General features: G+C 39.5%; 1 protein-coding gene across 7 annotated transcripts; it reads right to left on the reverse strand.

The window, feature by feature from the left end:
- Positions 1 to 1,725: 1,725 nt before the first annotated feature.
- Positions 1,726 to 24,835, reverse strand: PCGF6 (polycomb group ring finger 6). Of its 7 annotated transcripts, XR_212529.5 has the most exons (11): positions 23,903 to 24,835; positions 22,692 to 22,791; positions 21,987 to 22,083; positions 21,386 to 21,441; positions 20,229 to 20,288; positions 19,529 to 19,637; positions 15,550 to 15,577; positions 12,455 to 12,553; positions 9,974 to 10,022; positions 9,652 to 9,738; positions 3,105 to 3,343 (listed from the first exon to the last, which is right to left on the reverse strand). XR_212529.5 is itself a non-coding variant. In XM_004942256.5 (10 exons), the coding sequence occupies exons 1-10, from the start codon at positions 24,284 to 24,286 to the stop codon at positions 3,287 to 3,289; spliced, it is 1,098 nt and encodes a 365-aa protein (XP_004942313.2). In that variant the 5' UTR covers positions 24,287 to 24,835; the 3' UTR covers positions 1,726 to 3,286. The 7 variants fall into 7 exon arrangements, 3 of the variants coding, with proteins under 3 accessions (XP_004942313.2, XP_001234043.3, XP_040558908.1); XM_004942256.5 differs by lacking the exon at positions 15,550 to 15,577 and having other exon boundaries at positions 1,726 to 3,343; XM_001234042.7 differs by lacking the exon at positions 9,974 to 10,022 and having other exon boundaries at positions 1,726 to 3,343.
- Between the last annotated feature and the right edge of the window lie 137 nt (positions 24,836 to 24,972).

Genomic DNA, 24,972 nt, shown 5'->3' on the forward strand with positions numbered 1-24,972 from the left:
TGGCTTCTGTACCACTTGTTGTGTGGCAGCACAATTCAGGTCTGGGTTTAACAGCAATATTAAGAAAATAAATGATATTTATACATCACTATCACAGAGTCTCTCCCTTTTAAAGACAGCTCAGCTGTAAATTTGATTGATCTCTTGAAACTTTCCTTCTTATTATACTAAATCCAGATTACACACAAGGAAAACAGAACCTAACCTACATGGCTCAATGCTCATGACTTGACCACAGCTTGACTCTGGATTTATGAGAACTGACACTACAGCTCATAGTCTTCTCCTGCTAGGAGTTAGCAGAGCTGTAAGCTCAGAACTGGCCATGTCATTGCTAAATGGGCAACCATAAAATAAAACCAGAGTTATTTCATCATGCAATGAAACGATACAGTGTCTGTAAACCAATGAACAAGACCAAGCCCACATTCTCTCATTTCCTGAGCACGAGGCTGGCTCATCTCCCACAAGGACACAGATACCATCCCATAGGTGGCCTGTTGTTACAGAAGCAATTCTATCATCGGAACCACAAGCGACTGGAGGAAAGCCAAGGCTAAAAGGAGACCAACAGAAATAAAACAGCAGCAGCAGAGCTGAAAGAAGACGGGCACATTTTTGAGCAAGCGGGCTGATTATGCAGGAAACTACACGGCCCACATTTCAGCCTCGATAATTGCCAAAGGTCACCCCCACTGCACGCTGATGTGCCAAGCAGAACCACAGGGGGTGCAACAGGAGCTGGAAAGCAGATAAAGCATGAGTGCCCTGAGGGTACACTTTAAGGTAGAAGAAAGCAGAATGTTCAGCCAAGAAAACTTCGCTAAGAATATGCTGTATGCGGGCGGCTGAGGAAGAAAAAGAAGGAAGTGGACAAATGGGAAATCAGAAGTCCCGAAGGGCTCATACAAAATACTCCAGGCAACATTTGTGTTTTTGAATGCAGTATTATGCATTCTGGCTGTAGTCCTTCTATCATTAAGCAACTGGAAGAATTAAAAGTGTTCACTTTCTCATTTTACGTGGTACGTGGTTTACTCTGCGGATAAACTCCGTAAAGATATTGCAGAAGCCTCTGATACCGTTACTGCTTCTATCAGAATAGCGCCAATTTTACAGACAATTTAGCTAGATTATCTGTCATTAATTTTTATTTACAACATCTGACATTCACATCATGCCCAGTGGCAACACTGTGGCTATGCAAAAGTCAGCATTATCCTGGAAAGACATCAATTCTATCAGCTTCTTTATGGCTGTTAAACTCTGGAAAGTCCTCTGGTAGGCATGAAGTTCAAGCCTGGACTAGGAAGGAATTTGCAACATAAAATGCAACTATATAATAGAGCTACAGATAGAAAACAAAACCGTAAATAGTGATGAAACAAGAAGAGGCAGCACCGTCAAGCCAGATACCTTGTATACAGCTGGCGTGATGAGAGCGGCAGAGAAAGACCTGGCTCACAGGGGACTTGCTGCTGTCTCCACTACAGGATTATTTGTCCTGTATCTGTGTTGAAAATCCATCTGAGATTTCATTTATTCCAGCTAATGACAGTACAGTCAGCTCCAGCGGTCATTCTGATACTAAACCATCTGTCATAGTTAAACCTTCTCATTGAAATGTGTGATTCTTCCAACACCACAGCACATCCAGCAGTTTTAGTGTTGAGCTGCTACAACTTTGAGGCTGACAAAGGGAGGACAAAACGGAAATGAGAGCAATTTAAAATTGGCTAAAATAAATTTTATTTTACCATTACAATATATATAATCTCTTATCAACACAACTCACAAAGTCTTTACAAAATAATTCAATTTTCTAACGTATTTTAAACACTACTTCAGTACAAACTTTGAAGGGAAAAATAGGCAATTGTAGTTAGACGTGTCTTTGTTAGTTTTTTTTAGAAGCATCACAAGAGTTACTTCAAATAAGACTTTTTCTGTGTGGTGTTGCCTTCACAGGCAAAACTTAACACTTATTGTAAAGACCTGATGAAGGATTCATGAAAGCTTTCTTTAGACAGAAGATGCCAGTATTCCTATGCTGACAGCACTGTAGCAAATAGGACAGTAAGCAAACACATTTGAGCTAACTTAAGTGCTCTGAGATGCCTCACTAAGGAATCTTCGTCCCTTCACTACACTGACTACAGAGGGTCCGTGGTTCTCAACAGTAGCTTTCATGAATCCCCATACATAAGACAGAACGTGCAGCAAGAGCACTGCACAGAAAGCTCTGTTCCCTAATGCTGCACAAGAGACAATGGAAAACTTCAACAGAACTGAAATACTACAGCTGTCACAAAACCTAATAATTTAATATGTTAAAACACATGAACAAAAGTGTTACCTACTATCCTCCATGAAGGTGGTAGTAACAGGCACATACTATGCTATTTAACCCCTCAAACCTGCTCTCCACTACAATTCACTAACACATACTGGGAAGAGTGGAAAAAGCTACCATTTTTCACTGCTGCTACAAAGATGTGTGATAAAATGAGGAACCTGTGCTCCTGCTAGTCAAGTCATCTGACAGATTTCACATGACAGCAGAATTAGGCTATTTTAAACACAGCAAGCAGGTAGAAAGAGGTGCTAATTTTTTCCCTCCATGCATAGTTTAACCAGCTTACAGCCAGCTCACCTCCATTCAGGCTGGAGATGCGTGACCCACAATTTGGTGTAAGTCAAACTACCAGCAAATATTTTTCAAGTGCAAACAAAATTGTTTTTCTTCAAGAAAAACAACTGAGTAAGTTTGTGATACATCATTTCCTACCTATTTTGGTCTCCGTTTGAAGAGTTGCCTTCCTCTCCCAAATCACATCTGAAGACAGATGATCACCGTATGCTTTTTTTGCACCAAATGACTGTTTTCACCCCAGAATACTTTGTAGTGCCCACTGAAGATCATCCCTGAGAATACTGTTCTAGCTAGACACTTAGAAAGTAAGCAAAATCCCATAGCTTCGGGAAAAAGGCTGTTCACCCTGTGAGATCTTGTGGGTTTAGGAAGTATTTAAAGAAATGCAGCAACTCTGAGCATTTAAAGTCCCTGAGCTCAGTGAAATTTGATAGCTGTATGTACAGAACGCTTCTTTAAAGAAACAAAAAACAATGGTAAAGTCAGATGTTACGTTACAAGCATACAGCACTCAGTGATAGTTTCTTTTACTTGCTTCCTGTCACAGAAAATACCACGGCGTTCTTTGGTGAGAAAAAGCAGTGAAGGAGCTTCATGACTTCGGATTCTTCCACCTCCTGATGCTGTAGCAATCTAAGGTATGGTGAGCGGAGATACCACCAGGCCATAGTGCAGCACAAGTAAGCCATCCTAGAGAGAAGAGAGAAACTATATTAATGGAACACTTCGCCTTCTCCACAAGGCATTTCCATCACTGCCCGGTGCAACAGTCACTGCGTGGCTTCAATCTCAGTCATCATTTTATTGCACTCCCACTTCCATAACAGGGGTGCACATTTTTTAAGATATCGAAGCAGATAAAAAGATATTCCCTTCTCCTTTCACATGGAGAAGGACTTTTAAGAAGGAAAAAAAAAAGAGAAAAATGTGGTTCTTTACTTTAAAAGTAACATTAAGGTGATACAATTCCATTACAACAGACTCCGTTTATAACTCATTTACTTCCCATATGACACTGCGAGGCAGAATAACTTACTTAAATAGCTCTAGAAGCAGCTACCAAATTCTGGCCATTAACTCCAGACACCAGCAGTCAAAAAGACATTTGAGGAAGGGGAAGGAAACACATCATTGCGGGAGCATGGAACTTGGATTCCAACTCCTAATGCTCATTTCAGTGCCTTCACTGGCTGCTGCAGCTTACTGTTCAGTGGCTCTGTTACTTTTGACAATGGGGTAATTAAGACAGAAAGGCAACAAAAAAGATTAAGTCACTGTTTTGTTTTTTTTTTTTAAAGCACAGAAGCACTGTATCTTTACATTTCTACAAGTTAGCCAGAGTCCTGCATATGTCAGTAATACATTTAATATAACTCTCCAGCTTCCTTAAGCCACACCGCCAGCTTGCCGTTTCTTCCTACTTCTTGATGAACAACATCTTTCAAACCCCTGTGCTTCTACTGAAGTTCATAAAAGCCCATTTCACCTGTAAGGCGATCCTTCCTGACTCACCACAATAAATCTTACTTATGTAACTTAATTTGCATAGCTGGTGAAAGATCCAGTAGTTAGTCTTCTTCTACCTCTAAAACCCATTCCCACTACTGATCCCCAGGAATCTGGCTTGCATTAGGACTGTTTGTGCAGACAGGCTTTAATAAATGTTTTCTTCTGAAGAGAGAAATGCATCCATCACAGACAACATATTAAAATTTCCTGTCATATTTTACTTCTGATCTTTTCAGACATTAACATTAGGACTCAATATACGTTCCAGAGAAGTTACGCAGTTTTGTCATCATTTCAATTATATTTAAATAAGTACCAAGACTGCCTTCACTTTATGCCACTCCTACACTATACTGCAGAACCTGTAGTATACAGTATTGCGAAAGTACAACAGTGGTTTAATCAATGTTTGGGAAGAATATAAACATTGAAGTAAAAAGCTCATTTGCTATACAAAAATGTTTTTGGCATCCATAGCTACCCCAAACTCTCTGAGCCACTTTGCACTGCAGGAAATATAAGATCAGGAAATCAATCTTAGAAAGACCCAAGTGAATAGATGTACTTGTCCACACCTCCATGACATACTCTTTTTCTTCCCTTAGGAATTATTCTCAGACAGCCCCCACCAACACCTTGATGTTCTGCCTGAAGGATGGCTGCTCATTAGAAAATAGCTTTGTTTTGCCTCCAGTGCCACAAAGAAAAAAAATAATTGCAGCTGAGCATAAGTGTTTTAACTCTCTCTTCTACTCTTATCTTCTTTAGTTCTGGCAGATAACTGCATGAGAGGTGATAAAAACAGCTTCAGAGCAACAACATATCTGCACTACAAATTTCACGCAGCCATTTCACTTCTCTTTAAAGGATGCTTACAGTGACGGTAGAGGGCCTCAGTGCAGGGTAGTGGCCAACCAATCCTAACATTAATGAACGAGAACAAGAAACTTCCTATTTCACTGCTGCTTTTAGTAGCGTCAGTTTGTTTTCCTTCATCTTCTCATTCTGTTAATAAATGGAAATTCATCACTAACTCAAATAGATATGGGAGGAAGAACAAACTCTTATTACTTCATTTACTCAGTGCCTAACAAAGTGTGATGACCGTGTTGCAATGTGGAGACGGGATCCTGGTTGTCTCCACTTTTTGTCAGATACTTCAAAGTTACTTATCAACCTCTTGGCACACAGTGTGCTGTTATACCCTCACAAAGGTATGTTCACTGCTTGTTGGCTACTTCTACAGGGAAAATAGAGCATTAATTTCCTTTGTTTTTGGAAAATTGTGATCAACACAGCTTTTCCTCTACAGAAACTTTTCTCAAAGGAAAGAAATACTTCCAAGAAAGAAATGTTACTGTGTATTCTTTGATTAATGAGTTTTCCCAGAAGTACATTTGGCAATAGGACACTTAAAGAAATGACTTGTTTATGTGGGAAATGCCCTTCTTAAATCAAAGGCCAAACCCACTGCAACTACTTCTCACAAGAGAAAGAGAAGTTGAGATATGGTCCAATAGTGGCACTGCTTACTCTGTATTTGTTCACTTTCTAGGTATTACACATTTCTGTGTCTGTTCAGCTGCTTTCTCTAGAGACAGAACTACAAAGAGAATGAGATCTCACTGCTTATTACAGATCTCAAATCAGAGTACTCAGATGTGTCCAACAGAAAAGCAAAGTACAAGCTCTTCTCACAGCAGCTCCTGCCCCCAGGGCTTTTTGCTACACATTCGTGAACCTGACCTAAATTGGAAAGGATGCCACCTGTTAAATCCAAATGTAAGTGTTAGAGTGAGCTGACTGACAGAAACATCACGGCATATGCACCTTTTGATGTCATAAGAGCAGCGGTAACAAGAAGTGCCCCACTTTCCAAATTCAATATTCCCACAGAAAACAGTAAAAAAAACTTCCATGGCAGATGTGTGCTAGAGGGTCACACTAATTGAATTAGGTGACAGCTCTTACAGCGCAGTTCAGGAAACACTGGAAAAATACAATGGGATTAGGATTTACAAGAAGGTGAGAGCTGCAAAGAGAAAAGCATCATCTGCAAGACCTCTGTGCCAAGGGCCAGGGACATAAAGGAAGCTGCTCTTTTAGCTTTTCCCACATGTGAATTTGCTATATCCCTCAGCAACACAGAGCTTTGAGAAGGGCAGTTTCAGATAGGTGAAAATAACCAACAGCTGGGATCACACTGCATTCGTGCAGCAAAGGGGAAGAAAGTAAAGCAAGGAAGAAATTACATGGCTGTATAATTAATAACAAGCTTCCTACCTCAGCCACTTGATCAAACTCAATCACAGGCTAATTGTAATACTTTGTAGCAAAATTCAGCCTTTTTAAAGATTTATCAGTCTTTGATCAGTACTTGTAGTAAATTCCAGAAGTTTTACACCATTATAAAAATTAAGCAAAGCTACTTTAATATTAATTTAGTGCAGCAACATTTATATTTTCCTTCCCTTAGTAGAACTAGGAAAAAAAGAATAACTTTTCAGGATAATTAGAAAGATCCAACCAACCACCCAATTTTAGGAAGTTTAGTGTCTGGAATACTATCAGGATGTAACATGTATTCTGAAACTGTACTTGCTGCACATAACTGCATTTAACACGATAAAGAACAAATGTGTGAAGAAGAATTTATTCCTTTTTCTTCTAAGCCTCCTATAAACTGTTCAAAAAATGAACACGTTAATTGTTTACATCTAACCACTAAATTAGTTTCCTATTTACTCCAATTACAGCAATCCAATCAGTTACTATGCAACCAATGTTTTACCATCAGTTTACACCTGATGCTTTAACGCTTGCTGGGAAGACCTAAAATCCTGCTAACTTTCATCTATAGGATGCTTTACCTTACTCATGCTCTGGTGGCAGTGATACACACTGTTATTCAGTAGGAAAACAAACACACAAACCAACCAAGAATTTTCACAAAGCAACTAAGATTATTTAATAACCATTTAGGAGAATAGAAGTCTCAAAAACATTTTAGTGATTATAACCCAGAGAAATAAATCACAAACAATGCAAATTATGCTGCACTGAATTTGAAGAACCTCTTCCAATGCAGATGGCTGCCTAAGAGTGCACGTTCAAATTTCTGCCTTCAGCAAAGTGAAACTTATCTGCACTTTCGAAAGCCCTTTTCCTCAGCAAAACAAGTAACTGCTGACATGAATGAACATGCAAATGAAAAAAGTGCGACTCAGAACAGTTATTTTTGTCCTCTAGCAGTGACTGTACTTAGGAGGTTTAGATTAGACCAAAGGAAAGGCTTTTTCTCTCAGAGAGTGGTCAGGTGCTGGAATGGCCTGCCCAGGTAGGTGGTGGAGTTGCTGTCCCTGGCAGTGTTCAAGAGGTGTCTGGATGAGGCGCTATGAGATACGGCTTAGTGGCTTGTGGTAGCAGTGGTAATAGGAGGACGGTTGGACTAGATGATCTTGTAGGTCCTTTCCAACCTTGTGATTCTATGATTCATAAATCAAACCCAAGGTTTATTCCTTTAAAGGACTACACTGCATAAGTAGCTATGGAAGCTATTTTCTCAGCGTGAATAATCTACAATGAACATCAGAACGTGGTCAATGACAATGGCAGTTTTGAAAAGCATTTCTACGTCCTAGTGAGAGCTGTTAGGAACAATCCCAGCAATACTAGTTTGCTCAGGCAGGAAGGTCACGATGACACAAGATGCCCTTGGAGCTTAATGTAAAATAAAGAAATCTATCAAACATTTGTGTAGTTGTAGTCTCACCGGACCAAGAAAACCACTGAGTTTTAGGTCTAGTGAAAACACAAGACTTTGCAAAAAGCAAAGATCTTTCTTCTGTTTTCCCAAGAGAGCAGGCTTGCTAGAAATCATCACTAGCATACTAATTTTGTAATAACGAGACTTGATAAACCCTTGGAGAACAGAACCTTGGACAACTGTTCTCTTTGTGAAGCTGCTGATTGGTACTTAGCACCGAACATCAATCTGGAAGACCCCATTTTGACATGAAATGAAAAAACAGAACTTCAATCAGGAAGAACCACTTCTGACAAGAAATTAAAACAACGCAGTTTTCATTACAGTCATTTTCCAAGAGCATCTTTCACACATGAAGAGACTTTGTGCAACGACAAAGTAAAAAAACTACATACATTTAGTGACACCCCTGCTATTTCCTGAAGATTTTCAGTAGAGAGTATTTCCATCACTATTTTTGTTGATTGCTTCATGTTGTACTTACCATAAACTCATTATATCAGAAGCAAGGTTGTTACTAGTGGTTTCTTCCTCCCAGTTCCTACACTCCCTTGTATGGGCTAGCTTAAATCTTAAGTTTTTCTTCAGATTATTAGATGAACAGCCGAGACATCAAGTTTGACACGTAACTTCCTCTGACTTGCAGAGGCCATAGTACACACCATAAGCCTTAAAGAGTTTCACTTTCTGCCAGTGCTGTACCATGATCTGTATCACCTGCCCTGTCTGTGGGATCTTTCCTCGTTAGTCAAATTAGGTACAGATGATGCACAACCCAGGACACCTTGAAATTGGCTTTACGCCCCTTGCCCCTGACACAGAATCCCTCTTACAGCATAAAGGGCTCAGCATGAAATTTAAGTATACTGGATTGTGAGTGCACACAGCCATACAAATCATGAGAACTGAAATTGCTAATTTAACTTCTGCGTCATCTACTTACGTTGCTTTCCAAATACAATACCAACCTAAACCCCATTTATTCCCACTGTAGTTGATTAGCCTTAATTTTTTTTCAAACTGTCAGGTTTAGATTAATATGCTATTTACCATACAATGTGGTTTTACTTCTATATCCTACTAAGCACTGGGGAGATTATTTCATTGGTTTTGTTGTACTTATGAAATGGTGCGACCCTTGCCATTACAAAGATGTCTGGAGAGATTCCCAAGGAAATAAACGGTTTTCTTATTTGCAGAGCCAGCAGCATTTAACACAGTTAATTATTGATTAAAAAAATAGTTGGCTATCCTCAAGCTGTGATCAGGACCATTATAATATGCATCAGTGACATTAACTGCACTTATTATCCTGCATCTTTGGTTTGTGCTTTTATGAGCAACTGTTCCCCTGATACTCCCCTGTACAGACTCAGGGCTAGCCTTAGCCTTATGTGGGATACTTCAGCACTCTGATAATCTTTGCTGCAGAGATGCAATCACCAGGAAGAAAAACAAGAAATGTTAATTAAAAGAACAACTGGTATAATTTATCACTGATAAGACAGCAGCTCGTTTCAGAATAGAACAACTTTGTACCTAGAAAGCTGTTGAGAACAATTCTATCACCTGGTATATTTCCCAGCTACATTTACAATATAAAGAACAATTTGCATAAGCTGAAAGTTTTTGTAAGTAGCTTATTCAGGTAAGTTGGTGTTACCTGATAGAATATTTCTTAACCTATTATAAAACAGCACAAAGCCCCAGCTGCCACACATACCTGTACAGCACTCTCTCCTATGACTTGCCGGATCTCTCTCAGCGTCTGGTAGTGTTCCAGCAGATGATCACCACATATTATGTCTACCTGTGGAAGAACACAAACATTGCCAAGTTTAACTTGGCTTTGGACTAGCAAGACAATACCTAAGCCATTTTAATTTGATGGTTTATACAGTGAAACTAAAGCTGCTTAGAATTCCATCAGAGCATGTCTGATACTACAGAAATCTTTAACTTTGCTGTCAAAATGCTGTCATTTAGCATGCACACACTAATGCTTTGTCCTAAAGCTCCCTTCCCTTCCCCAAGCTGGGGCTTACTTCTGGGATGGAGAAGATAGTATGCTTCACTTCCAGTTGGGTGAGCCCACTGAAAAAAAAGAAACAAACCCAAAATGTTTTGAAGTAACTGTGATGGGTTAAATAGGAACTTAGATCAAATATTGAAGTGATCACACAAACGCCCAGAGTCATTCATTATCTAAAAAAAGAGGGCAAGCTGTTGGTGCTACTGGCAACTAATGGGCCAGTACTACCCTCACTCCTATTCTGAGCAAGAAAACACATGAGTAAGTTTGCTTAAGACTGCTTGGAAGAAAGATTTGAACAAAAAAAGGTTAAGCTCACTGTATACCACTGTCAGCAAGTACTTCTCACACAGTCCTTCTTCAAAATGTAATCAACATTTCTGTGATGGAACTAACAGGCATACTCAGCAATTCTAAATAACATCCTCAACTGCAGCTAAACTACATCAACGATGTCTGCAATTCCAGAGAAAGCACTTTTGTTAAGTAGCTGTGCACAAAAAGTGTTACTTTGGGGGCAAAAAAGATTCACAGTGAGGTACTCTAGACTCCTTTTGCCTTGGCTATTACAAAAAATAAGCTTCTTCATTAGAGCAACCAACCCAGCACTGTTTCTCTCACAACTGCAGCTTTATTATATTCTCATTCTCAACAATTCCTAGAGAGGGCTCTCATTTGTATTACAATGATCAAACCTCAACATTAAATCATTGTCAACATGTTGTTATATAGCTTTCAGGGAGGGACAAGTTTATGCTTTGCCACTATACTGGTCAAGGAGCATATACTGCAGTATTGTTATGTGTCCTCTTACATGGTTATACAGCCACTTCCCACTATACTTTGTGCTTCAGCTGTTCAACTTGTCTGTATGTATGCTCCTTTGCATACTGACATCTCTCTCCTACTCTTCATGAAAAGATTTAAAAACATTTGTGTCTCATGCTTGCAGACGGTATTGTTCTGAGCATTGGGAACAACAGAATTCTAATCCTTAGGGATAAATTCATTTATACACTATGAGAATGATGTGGAACACTCCATTTCTATTAGAATAAATCTTAAATATTGGTTCCAGAAAGCATATATGATATAAATTGCTTAGTATTATTACTGCTTTTAGCTTCCAGGATGAAGCCAGCAAGTAAAAGTTAATCTGGACATAACATTAAATGTTGATATCATATCCAAAAAATACATACACACTTGGATATACCTCAAATCTTGATTATTTTTTTTTTTAATATATAAAGTAGCTTGCAGTTATTTCTCCTGTTTCCCTGGCATTCTAGCCTCTACAGTTGTTACTGTAGGAAGACAGACTTGCCTGCTTTGTTTTCCAGTGATGTATGAATTTAATGACTTCTCCTTTAAAAGCTATGTTCACAATTTTCATACCATGTGGAAGCGAAAACTCAATCTTGCTCTCACTGATATAAATATATATATGCACGCTTTATATTTTCTGTAGAAAGAGAGAAAAAACATCTATTCGCTCAATATGGGATGTAAACCAAGTGGCAACTGCTGACAGTCTTTCAAAATAGAAAGAGAATTCTTGATTCAAAATATCCCATAGTTGACCCCAAGAGAAAATTTGGCCTAGAAAGCACTAAATCTCAATCAATGGTTTCTATGCCAACCCATATTATCCAGGGAAGGACAAAGAAAACAGTTTTGGAGGTCAGCATGAGTATTTGGGATAGTTACTCAAAAGCTGTGATTTGCTTTTCTAAGGTACCAGAAACAACTGTCCCAGGGGCTAAGACTGGCAACAAAGAGCAATGACACTGTATGAGAACAGACTTTCTTCCAATCGTACCCCACAGGCTGCAGTTTACATACACACCTTCTGGAATGCAGATCTGAGTACAAAACATTTCTGTTCTTACATAAAAATGTTCAGATCAGCCAAGCTGCAAGTCTCTCTAGAGTCTCTCCTGTCCTTACTGGGTGAATGCCAAGAAGCATAATGTTAGTGCAGGATGAGTTCAAAGGAAAACACACATTAAAATAAATATCCTCATTTTCTCCCAACTCAAAGTAACAAACAGAAAAAAAATAATCTCAAGTTTAGTGTATTAGATGAGCTCAAGATTGCAAAGTCTGAAAGGTTTGCCCACATTTGTATTTGTATTTTTCATTCCAACACGTCCATTCACAACTTTCAAACACTGTTTGCTTCTGTCAATGTACAGTTTGATTTTACTAACATTAGGTCCTCTCTGTTTCTGCCTTCATATCCTCTCACAATCATATACTTCCCCTATCTACCTACTCAATTTCATCTTTGAAACAGTGGGTTATTTTTTGTTTTGAACTTCACCTGCTGAAATCTTACATGGCACTATAGAAGCTTCATACACACAATAATGAGAATTTAAACGTGTTGCAAATCAGATGGGAGAGCTGCTCCTGCTTCTGCATTAACAAACAACAGAGGCATAGGCATTAGATCATAGCAAACTAGCAAGTGCCGCTGTAGGTGACATACCTGACAAGCAGGATCCAGATCCATCTTCCTTCTGAGGAATTTCTCCACGTGTCCAATCGTTGCCTCCCCTGAAACACGCACAAACTTCTTTTCCAAAGGCTGCAAAAAATAAACACAATCTTAAAACCCTGTACATTTTCAGCCATCATCCCTGGCAATCTCCAAACCCAACCGAAGGCCCACTAACTGCAGAAGACAGCTTAAGTTTTGGAATTCTCTTGGATCTATTTCCAGATTACCTCATAGGGAAAGGACTAACTATGTATTAACAGACTCTGTAGTAATAGAAGTAGTACGGATTGGGTTGGAATCAGCTCAGTAGTCCATAAAATACCAGAATCTATTAAAATACACTACTATGCAGAACGTGAGGGCAAAAATGGTAGAATGATCTTTTTGTATAATTTCCATATTCTTTCTTAGCAAGGACTGCAACAAGAATACATTTATGTCACCCTCAAAGATTTTAATGGGTTCCTTTTCTGTAGATAGAATTTAGAACAGCTGACTGACGACCTGGGCAGCTAAGCAAATGGGTACAAAGGCAGAGCAGATGACTGCATTCGGTGCGATAAATGGATTCCCTTTTGTGTCAGTTAATTGGATTTACGTTAACTTCTGAACAGTTGTGGTTTACTATTTAGCTTCATCACATTCTTTCAGTTTGAAAAACAAGTCAGAGCGGAGGGTCAAAGAGTACTCCTTAATTAAATAATGAATTAAAATAAGTACTTGGCAGAAAGCTCAGAGAGGTTTAAAGACTACCCTTGAATTCAATCATGAATTAAAATATCTATCCATGACAACTGTACTTTTGGAGTGACAGTTTGATTTACTCATGTGTAAGAGTTAGAAATGCCAATAGGACCAGAGCTAGGAACCTATGCTGGCTGAAAGCTCGATGATACCAGGTTTACACTTACTGCATAAGGGTTTATGGTGAAGAGCCTTATAACCTGTTCTCTCAATCCACCCCAAGGGAAAAACAAAACAACAACAAAAAAAACCACTTTAATATATTAATTCCATATCTAATCTAACTTTCTTTTTTCTGAATAAGTAATTGAGCAAAGAATAATACTAAAAAGCAATTAGAGTATGTTTTGTGAGAAATGGATAAGGGATGGACTTGGAACATAGATGAGTAAACTTCTTGATCATAAAATAGAAACAAAAAGCATGAAGATACAGAAAGAAAGAATACATTGAGGCAGGGAGGTAAAATGCAGCAAAAAAATATTGGAAATGCTGCAGAAGATATCTGTTAAAAGATGTGGTATTTCTACAAAAATCATACAAGAATCTAAATATGCATGTGTGCAGAATGGCACGTCAGTCTATGGATGGTAGCATTATAAGCAGTACAGAATGATTTCCTGAGAGTTAAGGTGAGCAACCTCTGGCCTTCAAAATCCTCAGAAAACCAGAATTAAAGTGAGTGGAAAAGCACTATTTATTACTTAAAAGGGAAAAATACACACAAAAATCCCTTTTCTCAGTCACTCTTTTTTTTTTTTAATTATGTTAAGAGCTAAACATGTTTTAAAAGGCAAAACCATTCCTATTGGAACAGCACAAAGAATATCAGATGGAATAAATGCCTGACACAGATTTTAAAAATAGAAAACAGAGGTTAATAAAACATTTGAATTGCCCTACAGTCATTTGTGGTGGGTCCAAAATGAAAAAGACAAAAAACAAAAAAAAAAGGGGGGGGGGGGGGGGGGGGGGCAAATAGGAGACATGAAGGATTGGAGGTGATATAAAAACAACATTGAAAAAGAATAGTGTGATAGATAAGGAGAAAAAAAGAACATAGAAAATGCTGGGTGATGCTTGGGAGAAACAGGTGAATAAAATTAACAGGTACATTTTCAGAAACACTGCTGCTGTTCTACAGAAAAACTTCTATTTGTGAAACTGAACTTAGATTTTCACACTTAGTGCACATGAAATCTTATTTATCTAACAGTTTGAGACCGCCTCCCAAGTTCTCTCATACCAAATGTCATTAGTATTTAAAAATACCAGGAGTAACTGTTGTTATATCCAACACTTCAAAGTTGTACTTGAAAATATATTGATTAGAAATCAACTCAGCTGCAAACAAAGGAAACTAGTAAAAAAAAACTGACTTGGGACAATCCATATTTCAGTTACTAATATACTTTTGCTGAAATTCTTATACACCAAAATGGGAGTTTTGCTGCTAGCAGTACATCTCATTGCTATTCTGCGCCATTTCATCTTTTGATTCCTACAATCCCTGAAACAATGAAATGCAACATACTGTGTTATTTGGAATTATATCTCCTCCTTGCCCTGAACAGAATTTTATTTTCTAGATGCTTAGCCAAAATAGTGGAACAGCATACTCTGCAAATCGCTAATTACAGCCTATAAAATAACACAGGCAGTAAACAACGAGCAGTGCATCCACAGATTTCAACCAATTCAGTTTAATATAACGATGCACAACAGAAGAGATATTCTTTAGGAGGATAGGTAATGCTATTTCTTACTCATCAGAGGAGCCACTGTTGAGACAGCTAGCTTTGTTAGTGAAGGGATGCAGAAAAGCAGTTTGCTGCAGGCTATGGAAGTGCTGTCCAGAAAATTTGCATTGTTTTTTTGTTGCAATTTTTCCAGCCATGTAGAAAATTATACCATTTTTTATACCTTGGGCAATGCTTCCTCTGAGTAACCTAGGCAAGCCTGTCACAACTAGACATCCTTCTTCAAAAATTTGCTTAGAGAATGACTACACTTCTGCTTAGTATTCCAAGATAAGCCATAGTAATGCACCTTTTGGTAGGAGATGCAAGAATAACAACCTAGAATTACTCAAGTGAAGTTTCATGGACATCATTCCCATTCTCCTACCATATTTAATTCCCTAGCCTTGGAAGCATTCACTTCCTACTCTGTGATGATATACAATAACAGGTTTGAACATATGTTATATTCCATTATGCTGCTAGAAGTTCAGGCTGCACTCAACGCAAGAAAAACAAAGACAAACTAAATTAAATACATTCAGGTTATACATATTTCTGAAGTAAACAATAAGAGAAAAGTTCAAATCACATCTGCACCTTAAAATTCCCTGTGCCTTCGTTAGCTCTGAAAAACAAGAGAAGAGTAAACACAATCAATATTGCTAAGGTTAACAATCAGTAACACCCTCAAGCTCTTTATTATAACGACTAATAAATTAGTAAGCCTGGCATATCAAGCTTCTTTTTAAAAATCAGACTGTTCCCTTCATTAAAATCAAGTATATGAAACAACATTAGTTGAAAGTTATTCAGCTTCTTCTCCTAGCCTTTATTTAGTACCCCATTTCTTTCTTTTGAATTCAGTTACTTAGGACTTTGATAAACATTATCTACATGAAATGAAATAAAGCAACACACACTAAAGCCATATTTGACATACAATATAACATAAGTTTTCATAGAAATAGGTTGTAATAACAGTGCTGTTTTAATATCCATACTTCATCATCCTCAGTAGTTGGAACCTTAATGCACAGTTCCTAGAAGCTGCTGACAGAACATACCCAACCACTAAAGATACTTTCAGTGCTTTCCAGACTATAATTACATGATTAATGGTAATGCTGTCTAGGAACACAGGAAAACAGCAAGAACTTCTCTGGAAGGTCAAACATACACAGAGGTGGCAAACGACCAAATTCCCAGCTAGCCTCAATGGAGGTTCATTGATTTGGACAGCCTGAGCATGTGAGCTCCCACTTATCTACACACAGCATTCCCATCTCATAGCGCAGTGTACACACTTCTCAATGACCTAAGCCCACTACATGATATTTCACTACTCTTGTATTACTTTAGCAAGTGCATATGTATGACAGAGGTAAAATACAGTATTTCACTGGACCGGAGAGAGCCAAAAGAATATCACTATAAATTGACAGTATTTCTATCAGCCATTTAATACAGCAAACAAATGAATTTGCAATGCTTGTGCAGACCACAAATTAGCATGGCACTTCAAATTACTGTAATTAGCTATCAAACAGATTTAAGTAGAACCATTATCAATTTTTGCCACTGAATTGAAATGTATAGTTACTAGGAAGTCAACAGACAAGCTTTTCCACTCTTGTTATTTTCTTTGATACAGTTCCACTGTTTCAGGAGATTGTTTAATACATCTAAATACATGGCATGGTTTAAAGCTTACAAAGTAACAATTACTGCTGGACTGTTCCATCTATTCCAAGTTTCCCTTCTCCAAAGAGCTTTCTTAACATTTCACTGCCAAGATAAGCTCTCTGATTTTGACCTTTGAAGAAAACAGATCAAACCTTAAACATAAAAATAAGATAAAACATAAAAAAAAAAAACCCTAACATAAATTGCAAAACAGACATTAAGTCAATATCCTTCTTTAATTTGAATCTTTCTGGGCTTCACTCCATCTAAGTAATGAAAGCAGAGGACAGTTCTGCATACTGTAGACTGTATTTGCACAATTGCACTTGCTTTGGTGCTACACTACAACAGAAACTTGAACTAAAGCTACCAGAAAAACAAATGCAACATAGATTCAAAAGCCATCTTGTTCCACACACAGGCATGCACATGTTTAATTCATTTTGAGGTATAAATTGCCCTATTTCTTCTTACTCTGCAAAAAAGAAAAATGTACCTGCTGAGAATCACCCAGGGCCACAGTGGGAGTAACCAGGAACCATGACAGTAGAGCTCTAAATCACAGTACCTTCACCACAATTAATTCAAACTGTATCTGATCCTGCAGATAAGATAATGTAACAAAGCCTTCTACACAGTGATCAAGAAACAGCGTTCCAACCTGTAAGGGACATAACTGAAATTGGATTCCAGCTATTTGAAGTCACTTTACATCGTAACTGGCAAAAGGACACTCAAAGAGAAGGCACTGCTGGTGTGTGCAACTTCCTTCTGCCACCTGGTGGGCCAGCACAGCACTGGCTGCTACCTGACAGGTCCCAGAACGAGAATCGCTCACACTGTTTTCCGTACAGTACACACTGAACTGTGTCTTTGCTTTGCTCTCCTTGTACAATATATGACTCTTGGCTTTACTTGTAATGATCCTACTCATAATGCAAAAACATTAATTTCCTCCTTGTCTCACTTCTTCCAGCTCAGGGATGTGTTCCCACATCATCCTACTCAGCAGAATAGCAATGTAATACATTGTTTAAAAAGAGGAATCTAAGACTGAGACTGCATTGAAACATAACAAAGAACTGCATGAGTTCAACCTGAGACATCTAAAACTGGATTTGTCTGCAGAACACTTCCTAGTGCAGTCTTAGTCATAACTCTCACTGCTTTAAAACGTACATGTGAGCACAAGGCACGCCTTACAGTCAAGCAGGCAGAAAACTAACATGGAATTCAATTAAGTGGAGACATAAATGTATTCTATAGCAATGGCAGGGATTCTTCTGTAGATATTTAGCTCAAAAGACTTCCCTTACTGCAATCTCCTGTCTCAGATATCCAAAGGAATTTTAAAAAACCAAACCAATAAAACCCACATGATGGGCAACACAAATAGTAAACAAGCCAGAACAGCTACATGATCAAAGTTTTGTACTCTGAATTGAAGAAAACACAGTAGAAACACTGGACATAAGAGGCAAAAAGTCTAGGACAGAATCTCTACAAAAAGTAAGGTCAAATCAGGTTGGTATGGTTTGCTGCTAGAGTTTCCCAAGTTCTGAACACCTCACCTCATTTGTATAACAGTTTGCAACAATTATGTGTGTGAGTTCTCAGAACACTGTGCTGAGTCAGGACAAAAGCAGAGGCAATCTGCATTGTAGAGCATGTGTTGCACAAGAATCAAGTCACTTCCTCCCATCAATTCAAGTTCTGCACTGTGCAGTACTCTCAGTAGTTACAGCTTTTATTCCACACAATAATTTCTCAGACACTGCTGTGTAAATTTGCAGATAGGCAAAGCAATACAATTTCTGCTTCCCAGGCTGCTGAAAACAGCTCCAATGTCTGGGCTGGAACTTCCCCTCCATAAGCTATAATAAAGGTGATGTCTAATAAAAAAAGCTTCAGCTATAAGTCATTCAAGTCTGAGAAACTGTCAGGCAGACTTGACAGCAGACTACATTGTTAGTCCCACCTAAAACATTTAGGGGAACGTTGCTCTTGCTGCTCAGGTTTCCTACCTTGTTTTGGTCAGATAAACTTAGAATAAAACTTGCTTCTTGTGAATTGTCTAACTGCCATTGATCACATTTAACAAATTCACTGTCGGTCTCAAGATCCCAGCACACTGTCAGAGATGCTCTTAACCCCTAAAATTTGAAAGACATAGCATCAAGAACATATTTCTTTTACTGAAGCAGCACCATGGCTTCGTGCATGCTGTTTGCAAATACCAAACTGGTAAAACCTGGCTACATTGAGCTCTATATTACTCAGCAAAGCAGAAACAGGACTCCCCCAGGCACACGTGAGAGTTACACTACAATTTGTAACTAGGACTAGAGTGTTCCGGTCACTCATCGGCCATGTCCTGTTACCCTGAAGGAAATGTACTGCCCCAAACACTAACCCTGCAACCACAGTGATTTCAGAGATGTTTCTTTGTTTCCCTTTCCCCAGTTTAGAAGGGCTACAACCCTTCCTGCTGTTGCAGTTTTTTTGTGGCTAATAACAGAATGTGATATACAACTGCAGCCCCTTAGTTACATGACCAAGACCTAGTACAGTCATCACTAACAGTACTGCCACCTACAGGGAGGAAGGAACCGTAAGAGATGGGAATTTTGTTATTCCATTTACCGAGACTAAAAAAGCTCTATGCTTTTTTGAAATCTCTTTTCATAAAAAGACGTTTTAAATATTTTATCTGCATCACTCACATATGCAAAACTGACTATTGCTATTATATAGTAAGCTGAAAACAGCCTCCCATCTGCTACTTGAGATGAACGAAGTAAACACTCAGTAAGAACAAAGAGCCAAAAACAGTCCAAGACATGAGCAGAACCCTCACATCAGCAATTTGCTCATACATTCGTCCACAACTTACCCAATGAATTCGAGCAGTATTGAGATGTCAAGTTCTGGTGGGATCCGGAACACGGAGCCCAGAACTTTTCGAGGTCTTCCTCTGCTCGCTGGAACTGGCTGTGGGACAGCTAAAATATTCAAATAGCCAAAATGCAAACACAGCTTGAAATAAAAACAGAATAAAATGCCAACATGTGCCAATCAAAATGGATGAGCTCAAAGGGAAAAAGCACTCATGACACTCATCCCATTTTTGTTTTTTTTAAACTAAATCAGCTCTGTATACATTTCTTGCTGTGTATGCGAATCAGCATTTTGTTAGCTTTCAGCACAGCAATTCTCAAAAGAGATGTTTTTTGTCTTACTATTGAACAAGCAACTAAGATAATCCCTCATCTGTCAATTCAAGTTCTTATCCGTTAGACTTCCTTAACTTATAATTTAGGGGCTAGAAAATACAATTAGCACATACTTCACATATTTTACTGGGCAAAAGTAAAATATAAACTGTAAAAATACCCAAACACAACCTGGGTTTAAGTGTTGCTAGTTTCCATGTTCTACTTTAGTAATTTGAGAACTATGACAACCAAGAATCTCACATTTCCAACACTACATATCCACTTTAGTTGTGAGTTAATATTTCAAGGACAACTACTAAAAATAATTAGGATAGTAAATATCTCCTTAACGACATCCTCTAAATGATTATAGCTCACCTGGTTTGGGCACTTCTAATCCTCTTTCCTTATAGAAGTCATGCATTTGTTTTTTTTCTCCTAAGAAAAAAAAAGAAACAGAACAGATTGAAATGTTATTTCAGATGCTGAGAACATAGACAGTTTCCAATGGTTAGAGCTGAAACACTTTCCAAGTGCCAACAAATTTTCATTATCATCAGTATTCCATACAAAGTTCAGCTGCTTAAAATACTCAGACTTAGCAAAAAAAACTTGAAGTTGGACAAAAATCACACTGAGTTATCTGCACAAAGCAGTATCCTTCTGACTGCTACTACTCTTTCATTTGTACCATTTACAGTCCATACATACAGTCCACCTGAGCAGACTGCATTGATTCAATGGCTCCCCAAGTAGAAGGTAACGGACACTTGACAGTGAAAAGGAAAGAAAAGATCAGAGCATTGAGGATTAAATAAATAAATAAATCAAACAATAAAAAACAAGATTTCAGAGAATCAGTCAATCCCAGCAGATGGTTTTTTTTTTTGTGGGCTTTGTTTTTTTTTTTTTTCCTCCTGAGACAAATGAACTCACAATTAGAATGTAATGACATTTCCTTTACTTACACAAATCATGAAGCGTGACTATGGAAAATGATCTGAATGTGTATCCAGATACAGTAACACCTGCTTTGCATGAGATAGAAAACAAACCAAAACATCTTCAGAACAACTGCAGCGTCCATCATCTGAATTGAGGCTTTTTCCTGTTTGGTGTTTTTTAGGAAAAAAGAAAACCCACAAAAAAAATAAAGTTGCCATTTTAAAAACAAAACGCACATTAGCTTGCATATAACCAGACCTGGAATAGAAATTTAAAACCATTAACAAGGCTCACTTAAGCACCACAACTGTTTCATTGTAGTGATTAAAAATAGAACTTCCAGATCACTGTTGTATATCATGTTACATTTTACACATACAGACCTGTCTGGGGTACAAACAGCCACACATAACAGAACTCAGCAGCCAGAAAAATGCCAGTTGGCACAGATAATTCATTAGGATTGATAACCAAATGTTGTGAAACCATTTTTAAGAAGCTCAGAGTTAAAAATGGGACTTTGAATTACTATTCTTTCTGCTCACTCTTTCCAATTTCTAGATGGCAATAAAATAAAGAAATGGACTTACTTTCCTCCAAATTGACAACTAATTTATAGACTATGTCTTGTAGTTGCCTGTCCAGTCTATCAAAGAGAAAAAAAAAGTCTTTAATGTAAAGTATTCTCTATTTCACCAAATTGCAACAGAACTGTTAAATACACTGTTGAAATGATGTATGTAAGAGACAGAGCAGCAACTCCACCTGCCTAAATTCATGTTCTGCCAAGAGAGCTCCAATAGAAGAAGTCATTAAAGAAAAAAGCAACACCCTGCAAGAACAGTTAAATAAATTGAAACTCCATTTTCAGACTTAGTAAATATAGCATGCCAACAAAGACTGGTCTAGAAGACAATCAAAGCAAATAGCTTGAGATCTTTCCCACATAATTTACAACACTGTGCAAGTGCACAAAATTACCCAGGATGGAAGGGTAAACCAAACCCTGGAAAGAGCAAAAAAGAAACTGAATGATTTTTATTTTCACTATTGAGACGAAGATTACAAAAACAAAGAACACAATGTACCTTCATTTGAAACTGGAAAGCACTACAGGCTGTAAAATCATACTTTCAAAAGCAAACAGCAAGATGTGATGTTATGTCTACAGAAGTGGGACAGACTTATTACCTGATATTATAAAGGGGCTGTGTCTGATGTACAACTATATTGCATTTTGGACATCTGTTGCTATAGTAGAAGTGTCTCACTATGCAGCTTTTACAAACTGTGAAAGAATGAAATAAAATCTTGTAAGTCACATGTCCACTCTACAATGACACCTGCTTAAGCAAGAGAAGCAATTACATTCAGATTTGTCAAATAGTTTGTTAGAAACAAAGTATTTCAGCAGCACTAACAAACTGCCTGTACCGTACAGGATACAACACATAGGTTTATAATCCTACTGATACAAAGTGTTCAATGTTGTAAGTGCAATACCCAGGACAAAAGCAGAGTTAAGTCAACAGACTGCCTCTGTTAGACAAAAGGTTTGCTGAAAAGCATCCTACCAACAATTTCAGAAGAAGAACCAAGGTAAGAAATAATTCTGCAATTTTCATTGTATTTTATGCATACTTAACATATGTAGCAGTTCTATTTTCATTTTACTTGGGCTTCTTCCTTCCCTATATATTCTTCCCTACCTCCCTCCTAACCTATGCAACTAAGCTGACTTCATCCTCGACTGAATTAATGATTTTCTGATGCTTGATATAAACAGCAATGTTAGCTCTAAATAGCAGATTATCTTGGTGAAGTAAGAACACCTGAACAACTGTTTTTCGGTTACGCTTGCAACTAAGTTCTTAGAATGGAAGCACTGGTACTTACAGGTGTGCAGACACTCTGTAATAGTCGTAGCATCAATAAAGTAACCTTTGCAGATGGAACACAGGATGTAAGGGGTCAACTCTGCGAGGTTTATCATACGCTACAAACAGAAACAGTTGACAAGAATTTAAATACAGAGGCAAAGCCATGAAGTTACCCAATTTAAGTTTCCAAAACATCACAACCTTAAATCATGAAGAATTAAAACAAGAAAGACTAACATCTTGGATGCCTCATCCCTGGAGGTGTTTAAGGACAGGCTGGATGAGGCCTTGATCTGGCAGGCAGTAACCAGACCACGCAGCAGGGGGCTGGAGCTCAATGATCTTTGAGGTCCCTTCCAACCTAAGCCATTCTATGATGCTAAAGACTTTTGTCGAGTCTTCAGAACTGACCTTTCTGTGAGCAGCGATTAATTCCATTAAACATGCCTTAAAAAAACAAATGAACTTTTGGGATGAGTTGTTTTGAATAAGCTCTGTAACAAAATAATCAGTAAGCAATAATTAAAAAAAAAATAAAAATCAGTATTTGAAAGAGGCTCAGCAAATGCAGAGAGGCCCTCAGTCAAGAGGCAGATTTAGTGCTGCCCTGTGCTCCTATGCACTAAATACCGAAGCAAGGAATGAAGTTCACTGCCCAGTATTCTGGTAGGGAAGTATTTGATCAGGATTGCACACGAGGAGCTCCCCCAGCTTTGGCCAAAAGCCCACTGCTTTGGGAAAGAACAAATTTCTCCCCTGGCAGCGGCTCTGACAGCGGCTTTGTATTCGAGAAGGTCAAAGCGTGACATTTGCACGCTGTTTCCCGCAGTCTCAAAGCCGGGTCTCAGGGCTTTCTGTGCTTTAATCGCATCTCTCATTTTGCATCCACCCTTTCTGCAACACCAATTATGCACAAAAGCATCGTTTAAGGCGAGCAGAAGGGATCTGGGTAACAACGAAAGAGTCTCTTTCCACCGGGAAGCCTTCCCAAGCCCCCAGCAGCAGGCAGCACAAACCCCGAGCCGAGCCGCGCGGCCTCCCGCGCCTCCCCGCCTCACAGCCGCCCCCGGGGCTCCGCACCCCCTCCTCCTCTCAGCGCGCGCCGCCGCCTCGAGCCGCACGCGCCGCGCGGGGCACGCCGGGAGCCGGGCCTGCCTGCCGTGCGAACGGCCGTTGGACGGCCGTACCTCAGCGCTCCCCCGCCTTTACACCCCTCCTCTTCTTTACCTCCCGGTCGTCGTCCGAATCGAGCTCGCCGTCGTCTGTACCAAAGCGAACCCCGGAGTCCCCCTCGAGCTCTTCTTCCTCCATCTCCTCTTCCTCGTCGTCTTCGTCGTCCTCATCGCCGCTGGATTCCGAGCGGCTCCGCTCGAACTCGAAGGGCAGAGAGCGCGACCCCGAGCAGCTGGGGGCTCCCTCCATCTCCTGGTCCTCATCGGCGGGACCCGCGCCGGCACCGTCTCCGCCCGACAGTCCCGAAACCACAGAGCCCGCGTCCACCTCCGCGTCCATAGCTCGGGCCGAAGGCGGAGAACGACCTAAGCCGGCGCCGGGGGCGTACGCGCACGCGCGGGTAGCGCCGGTGATTGCGGGCCGGCAGGCAGGGCGCATGCGCAGTAGGCGTGCTGGGAGTTGTAGTTTCAGCAGGCGGGGCTGGGAGCCCACCCGCTCGTCGTTGTAGTTTACAGCGTTCTTTCCTAAGGACCTTTCTACGCTCTTCGCTCCTCCAGCCAAGAACTGAGTGACTCGCTAACGAAGTGCGATGTCTAATTCGTCTAGAAAGCACGTCAGCCACAAGATACAATTTTTTTCTTTTTTTTTTTCAAGCGCTTATTCTGTAATATCAAAGAATCCTGATTTTTCTTAACAGACAAAAAGCTGGGAAAGCAAGTGACCAGCTGTAAGTCATTCGGAACCAACCTCGTAACGGCACAGTCTTAGGGGCATCGTTGGTCTTCTCCAAGGAGGATACCACAGGTGACTCGTTAATACAACATCAATGTCACTTTGAATCTGATCTCTTGTATACACGCACAGAAAGCAGCGGTGCGTCCCGTGTTTCGCGCCCACGCGGTCACTGATCCGTATTTACGGCAGGACGCCCGCGGAGCGGCACCTCCGGACACAGCGCCCTGCGGTCCCAGACCACCCCGCTGCCGTAAAGCCCCCCTCCCGACAGAGTCGCAAAATGAAGCTACGAGCGCTCTGCCAGTCACGGAGGGCGGCGCCCTTCCTTTGCCCTGACTGTCGCAAAAAACATCCGCGCCTGGCGGCAGCCGCCCGCAACCGGCGAATGG

The sequence above is a fragment of the Gallus gallus genome, chromosome 6 (assembly GCF_016699485.2).
Source record: "Gallus gallus isolate bGalGal1 chromosome 6, bGalGal1.mat.broiler.GRCg7b, whole genome shotgun sequence".
NCBI classification, from domain to species: Eukaryota; Metazoa; Chordata; class Aves; order Galliformes; family Phasianidae; genus Gallus; species Gallus gallus.